This window comes from Macrobrachium nipponense, chromosome 42, assembly GCF_015104395.2.
Source record: "Macrobrachium nipponense isolate FS-2020 chromosome 42, ASM1510439v2, whole genome shotgun sequence".
In the NCBI taxonomy this organism is placed as follows: domain Eukaryota; kingdom Metazoa; phylum Arthropoda; class Malacostraca; order Decapoda; family Palaemonidae; genus Macrobrachium; species Macrobrachium nipponense.
This window is the reverse complement of record NC_061103.1, coordinates 22,012,218-22,020,031: the sequence shown is the minus strand read 5'-3', so window position 1 is coordinate 22,020,031 and position 7,814 is coordinate 22,012,218. Positions and strand designations below refer to the sequence as shown.

The 7,814-nt window shown below is 47.3% G+C and overlaps 1 protein-coding gene across 1 annotated transcript in view; it reads left to right on the top strand.

Annotated features, from left to right (window-relative positions):
* Positions 1–7,020: 7,020 nt before the first annotated feature.
* Positions 7,021–7,814, top strand: part of LOC135213295 (leucine-rich PPR motif-containing protein, mitochondrial-like) — a 90,939-nt gene continuing 90,145 nt past the window's right edge. The window contains exon 1 of the mRNA XM_064247276.1: positions 7,021–7,197. Coding sequence (XP_064103346.1) covers positions 7,021–7,197 — 177 coding nt within the window. The remainder of the gene's footprint in view (positions 7,198–7,814) is intronic.

The window sequence follows — 7,814 nt, the reverse complement described above, 5'->3', positions numbered from 1 at the left end:
AGTACACTCACCATCAGGACCCAGGCACGGAGCGGAAGGCTGGCAAGAGTCGCTCAGGTGACTCTCACCAGGCCGGCGATCGCTCTCATGGCGATCCCCCAGTTCCCAGGGTTGACGTGACGGTCCCACCAGACCGTTCACGTGTCGAGGCCGGGAAGAGGTCCCCCCGGTCACCATTGGCTGGACCTGGTACCATGGTGCGTCGAGAGGACGGTGCTCGCTCTCACCGCGTCAGTGGACACTACTAGTCACCCGACCGTCGCTCCCACCGTGACCGGACATCTCGCACGACTAGTAGCAGCTCTCCTGAGGCATGAGACCGACACTTCCATCCTCGGTCCAGCACTTCTCCACACGGAGACCGCTGGTCCAGACCTGCAGCTCGATCACTACCACGGGTTGGCGATCGCCTGCAGTCCTCCCAGCCCACTGGCTCTGCTGGTAGGCAGGGCAGGAGCGTCAGGTCTTCCTCATCTGTCCCTTCAACCTCCTCAGGTACACTGGGAGGAGCGAGGTGAACAGGGGCGACCACGAGGAGTGTGCTTCTTACGGTCCCGCCACGAGAGCCTATGATCCTGGCTCGGTCCTTGGACCCAGCAGATCATACGCGCAAGTGGTTGTAGGATACCACGAGGGATCTGGCGGGGTTCTTCCTCCTGAAGGAAGAGTGTCTTGAGAGGTGATCGGCCTGGATGAATTTAACGGTCCATAGCCTCGGTGCGATCACCCCCGAGATACAGAGGTCATTGCGCTGATTCGTCAGCACAACGACCTCAGGGAAGGATCGGCGGTTACTCCCTCTGACCCTCCATCGAGGTTAGAGTCGTTCTGGGGACCTAAGAAGGAACCCAGAGCGACGGTGGGTTTACCCTGGTCCTCCTTGGCCGACGGTGTGCTGGACCAGGTGAATGCTCTTGTCTCCGGACAGGAGAATTCGCTCAGGTCCAGCAGGTCGGACTAGCTGCTTCCCCCTCCTCTGCCTCACCAGCGGCATTTTTACATGCCTTCAGTAGACCCGTTGCCGACCAAGCAGGTTGATCTGGAGATTGCTAGGCCAACTCCGGGAGTGCCTCTTCATCACCTGCTGTCCGAGAACTAATGGTTCTCACAGCAAGAGGCATCAGGCCTGGAAGCGACTGCCATGGCAGCCTTCTAGGCCGTCTCCTGGCTGGATCTGTGGTCCCTTACAGTATCCAGAATCACAGCCTCCTCGGGAGCTATCGTTCCCGAGGAAGACTCGGCGTTCGGAAGACTCTGCCAGTCTGGAGGTAGGGCCATCTCCTACCTCGCCCACCAGACGGCCAACCTGGTCTTGAGACGACAGGATTCAGTCCTGGCTCGAGTAACCAGAGCGGCCAGTCGAGAGGTAACACTGGGTCTACGTAATGGACCGTTGCTGGGTTCCTCCTCTCTCTTCCCCAAAGAGATGGTGGACGCTGCAGTGGAAAAGTGGAGAACTGAGGACAGTGACCACCTAGTACACCAGGCAGTCTCGAGCAACTGCGGCCAAGCCTCGGAGCTTGGCTAGCTCTTCTTCCACTCCCAAGACGCTAGCACCGTCGAGGTCAGTGCGAGAAAAGACCCAGCCTTCCTCTTTCACTTCGAGGAGTGAGTGTCAGCCCTCCTCCCAAGCCTCCTTCTCTCGTGGGAGAGTGGCTAAGCAGAAGGGAAAGTGAAGGGACGGCATTCACCCTCACCTGCTGCCGGAAGTTGGGGGGGGTTGCCTGGCGAGCCATTGGGCAACTTGGCAGTGCTACGGAGCCGAGACCTGGGTAGTGGATGTCCTTAGGGAGAGATATCTACTGCCCTTCGAGTCGAGGTCACCCCTCACTTCACACCCGGTCCACCTTCAGACGTACGTCCCCGGTTCTGCCAGGGACGTAGCACTGAAAGAAGAAGCCAAGACCATGCTGAGCAAACGAGCTGTGGAGATCGTGCGAGATCAGTCACGCCAGGTTTCTACAGCCGACTCTTCCTGGTGGAGAAGTATACGAGGGCTGGAGACCGGTGATAGATCTCTCTCCCTTGAACCGATTCGTTCGCCAGACTCGGTTCACGATGGAATTAGCACACTCAGTGCTCGATTCCATTAGGGAGAATGATTTCCTGTTTTCAGTGGACCTGAAGGATGCGTATTTTCAAATACCCACCCATCAGTCCAATTCAGGGCACTTTGTTTCGGTCTCTAAACCGCCCCACAGATGTCGAGAAGTCAGATCTCGAACCCAAGCAGAGGATAAAGTACCTGGGCATGCTAATCGTTACGGTAGCAGCACGAGTATTCCCCGCAGACTTGTGGATCAACAGGTTCGGGGAGGCAGCCAGACAGTTCCTGTCACGACAGGAACAGTCAGCTCAGCAGTGGCAAGTTGTGATCGGTCCCCTGTCGTCACTAGAGAAGTAGGTCCCTCACGGGCGTCTTCACCTGCAGTCTCTCCAGTGGAGACTAAAGGAGTACTGGTTACAGGCACGGGATCTTTAATCCTTCCTAGTTCCTCTCACGGGGGAAGTAAGGGAGGACCTGGCCTGGTGGCTAGACGACAGGAACCTCTTATTAGGAGTACCCCTGCGCACTCCCCCTCCGGAGATGCTGCTGTTTCAGGCGCATTGACTGAGGGTTGGGGTGCATTCTAAGAGTTCCGGGAACGATTGATGGGACACTCAGTGGTTTTGATGAGCGACAACACCACTAGTGGCATACATCAACAAACCGGGTGGCCTAGTGTTCCTCCCGTTGCACCAGTTGACAATGTAGGTGCACAAGTGGGCCGTAGCTCACTTGGTAGAGCTGTCAGCCAGATATATGCCAGGGAAGAGGAATGTAGTGTCAGACAAAACCTTAGCTGCCAGAATCAGGTGATTGGGACTGAATGGTCTCTACACCCAGACGTGGCGGAAAGGCTTTTTGACCTATGGGGGTATCCAGTAGTGGATCTGTTCGCCACCCGCCACAACAGAAAACTTCAGGTTTTCTTCTCAGTTGTGCCGGACCCATGGGCAGCTGCAGACGACGCGTTCTAACACCTGTGGGACAATCTCGTAGTTTACACCTTTCCCCTGTTCTGCCTGATTCGCAAGGTGATCAGTAAAGTGCTGATAACCAGCAATCTTCAGATAATTCTGGTGGCACCCTGAGGCCATTTCGTATCCAGACCTGCTGGCTCTTTTCACTGAAGCACCACAAGAGATTCCCCCATGGCACAACCTGCTGTGCCAGCCACATGTAGAACGGTATCACCAGGAAGTTCGTTCCCTGTGTCTTCACGGTGCACGGTTGGCAGTTATCCACCATCTCTTGCAAGCGAGAGGCTTTTCTCGCCGAGCAGCAACAGAGATGGCTGGTTACCTCAGACAGTCCTCTGCAGCAGTATACCAGGGAAAGTGGTCTGTCTTTTGTGGTTGGTGTCATAGACGGGGTCTTTCTCTGCTCAGAGCCACTCTTCAGCAGGTAGTGGATTTCCTTATCTTTCTTCTTGAGAGAAGCTCCTCTCTGTCTCCGCAGTCAAAGGCTACAGAGCTGTCTTGGCCCTAGTCCTTAAACTGCGAGGATTCGATATTTCCACCTCCATGGAAATATCACTCCTAATGAAGAGCTTCGAGAGGTCTTGCCCACCCAGGGAACTCAGGCCCCCTGGGTGAGATGTGACTCGTCTTAAGGAGCCTGACTCGCAGACCCTATGAGCCGCTCCGAGAGTCGTCAGACAGGGATCTGACCCTCAAGACCATCTTTCTGCTGGCCCTGGCATTGGCGAAGAGAGTTGAACTCCACAGTCTTTCCTTTGATGTTAACACTCGAGGGGATGGGGATCAGTTACGCTCGATTTCGTCCCGGATTTTGTAGCGAAAACTCAAAACCCTTTGGTCCCTGATGCCAGGTTCAAGTCCTTCATGATCCCCTCCCTGGAAGACTTCACCGATAATGATGCAGATGAGATGCTGCTTTGTCCTGTGAGGGTGCTACAGCGCTATCTGAAGAAAACTCCACACCTCAGGCCCGAGTGTCGACGCCTCTTCATTAGCACCGGGGTTACCAAGAAAGAAGTGTCCAAGAACACTGTTTCTTTCTGGCTTCGTGAGGTTATCCGGAAAGCGTATGACTCAGACAGGAGTGCCGACACCAGTACCTTTCGTCCGAGAGCCCACGAAGTCAGAGGCATTGGTCAAACCTTTGCATTCTGCAAGAAATTGTCCGTGGCACAGGTACTGAAGGCAGGGGTTTGGGCCAACCAGACCACCTTCACCTCCTTGTACCTTCAGGATATTGCCCACAGGTCCTTGGACACATTTTCCTTGGGACCCATGGTGACTGCTCAACAAGTTGTGTAGCTTACCCAGCTCCTTTACTGGACAAGGTAGCATCTCATCCTTGTGAGACTGCATGAATGTAGAGTGAATGAGAGTGTGACTGGCTTCTCTTCCTCCTCTTCTTCTTCCTTCTCCCTGCGGGCAGAGGGTAGCGGTCATCACCACCCTGGACAGGACGGCGATGCAGGTAAGCTATGTAACCGAGCTCCATTCTATCCCTTTCATTAAGGATAGAAGCGCTTATCCGTCCCTTCCCTAACAAGGGGGGAAGCGGACACCAGTGAGAGACAAACCCAATACAACTACTATCCAACTTACAACCTGCTCGACATACGACCACTCGTACTTACAACCTTACTTCAGACAGTTGACCATTGAGTTACTTGGCACTGCGCCATCTCATGAGAACTCTCATCACTCAGGCATGAGAACTCTCATCACTCAGGCAGCATCAGTTTGAGTTACCCTGCCCTATCTGCAGCATCATTTGGTATTAACTGTACTGTAGACTGAATTGCAAACCAAATTACGTAAGAATCGACTTCTGACATGCATGCAAGAACCTTACCCCATTGTAACTCAATGCCTGATTGTACGTAATATATACTATTACATAAATGATTAAAATGTATTAGTAGAAGTACATTATGGTAAAAAGATTGAAATAATGATTGTACATTACATTACAGTACTAAGTAGGCACTTATATAGCAAAGGTTTGATAGACTGATAGTATACCCTACCCAGTATGTTGGCCACTTTCAAAGGTTCAACTTACATCCATTCTGACTTACAACCAGGGGGTCGGAACCAAACTTGGTTGTAAGTAGGATAGTACTTGTACTTTATAGTATTTGGCTCTTACTTAAGACCCAGTTCTTGCTTGCTATTCATAAGAGGTACGCTTGCCTCCCTCTTATGAATTGGTCCAGAGGTCTGACATCTGATCTTACAGTGCTCACTCTGATCAGTTGGACAGAGGCTAGGTTCCCTCCCTTTGCTCTTATGATCAGGGAGGGAACCCAGGTTGGGCAAACACCAGTCTGTTCACAAGACTCAGATTCCACCCATTAATAAGTGAGTCTTCCTTATGTAAAGGACCGAGGGTTTGTATTGCGTGTCGGAACAAATCACAATTTTTGGAAGTAAATTGAATTTTTCCTAGCTACAAACCTGAGGTCTTTTACATATAGTCCCACCTCCTGCCACCCCTCACTCTGTTCCTGGGCCTAAAGCAAAGTGATATGTTTACCTCCAGCCGGGCTGGACTACTGACCATCGGACAAGCAGTTACTGCCAAACTACCTTGTTAGTAAATCTTACAACCAGTCCAGCTGGTTCTGAATAGTAATTCCTCATGTAAAGGACCTCAGGTATGTATGGTTAGGAAAAATACAATTTACTTCCAAAAATTGTGATTTTACACTGGCTAAAACCACAAATCGGGCATCTCATGACTTCAGTTGTGCTTCTAACTTCAAGGGGGAATGTAATGCATCTCTGTGTCACATGACGTCTTTTTGTAAATTTGCTCATAAATATACCAAGGGATTGCTGTTGGTTTTTGTTCTTGTCTTTGAGGATAGTATGTTGGTTGTTAATGTAATTTTTCAAAGAAATATTATTAAAAACATGTAAAAATAAAAAAAGTTACTGAATCTTTGTTCTTGGTAAATTTATGTAAATATTTTTCAACAAATATGCTAAGAATTTGTTACTGATTTTATTTCTTATCTGTTTTGATATTGTGTGAGCTGTAATTATAATTTTACTAAAAATTATTTATTAGAAAAATCATATATAACTTGGTTAAATTTACAATTGTCTTGTAAAAGAGGACCCACAAGGGGTTGTAAATAGCCATTTTCAACTTCTCGTGGAAGGTAGAGAACATTTTTTAGAATTTTTTTTTTTCACCATGTACATTTGCATATCTACTTCGTTCTTGATGCCTTTCTTTCGTAAATTGGCCGACCACAAAGTTTGCCCGGCCTGAGGAGCTGCATATCGATAAACTCACCTGTCCAGTAAAGGTTAATGAACCTTTCTGGCTCCCTCTGCCTTTGCACTGTCCATTAAACCATTGTCTTGACATACTGTCAAAGGGATTTTCAAGGTCCACTAATATGCTCTTTGCATTGTTATAAAAACATTATTGGTATAATACTTGTTACCATTATCATTTTCATTTAATATTCCATTGCAGTGAATACTAATACTGTACTACAAAACAGTATCTTAATGCATTATAAAAACACTTGTAGAGAAATTAACATGACCAAAAATTCATCCAATATAAAGTAAATGAAGGTAACATGAAAATTGTGTGTACGAGTCCTTGTTTCATGTTCATACTAAACGTTTGTATTATAAATGTAAGCAAAACCAAAATGCACCCGACATATTGATTGCGCCAAGTAATACAAAAACCTTCATATTATCTTCTAGGTATATGTTTCTCACTAATATTTTATAACTTCAGGACCCCCCTCCCCAAATATCACTACATCCAGTAACTAATAACAAAATTGATTTTTCTTCATAAATGCTGTTTATTGCAACTTTATTAAGATAATTATTTAGAGGCCAAATTCTATTTCAGGTTTTCCCTACTGTAAAGGAATTTCCTTAGCGAAATATATAAGTAGCTAAAAAGCTATTTTTGTGAAGAATCTGTCACTGTTAAATGAACTCTGTATACTAAATGTCTATTAGATGCAGGATTTTCTTTTCACAGATACTCCCCCAGAGACTCTTGTAGCTGGTGAGGAAGGTCAGGAAGAAGTGGGTAGTGGAAACACTGCTAAGGATGTTGGCGGCTTGTTTTTGATGGATGTTGCAATGATGTTACGTCCAGCTGATGCCATATCCTGTTTACCTCCAGTTCTTCAGGTATATTTGTGTGATGATTTCATTAAAAAGTTATCTATTTCTGATAAAGCTGAATTCAATTCTTCCATTCATATGTATTTTTAAGTGCATATTCCATATTAATTAGCTGTTAAACCTAGGAAAGATAGTACTAGAACAGTTATATATAAAGTGATTGAAAAAATTCAGATGAATAGTTTAAACTTTATTCAAGTGTAAGGTCCAAGGTACAGTAGTTTTTTAACATGGTGCCAGCCCTAATGAGATGCCAACACCTATAACCACAATGGTTTTTATCATTTTATTAAATAATATAGTAGGTACTTCAGTGACATTCATTTAGGCTTTTCTCATTTCTTGTCATTCTTCCCTCTGAGGTCATAGTCAGGTCATAGTTGCGTATGTATTTGCCCAGTATTCAGCATGCTACTTCTGCAGGAAAGGGACAAATTATAGTATTTTTCACTTATAGTATAAAACTTATACAATAAACTAAAACCAACTTTTGTTCATGACACTTACCTGCCAGATATATATATAGCTGTATTCTCTGACGACCGACAGAATTTCGAAACTCCCGGCAAACGCAGTGGTCGGCTAGGTGGTTAGTACCCATTCCCGCCGCTGGGAGGCGGATA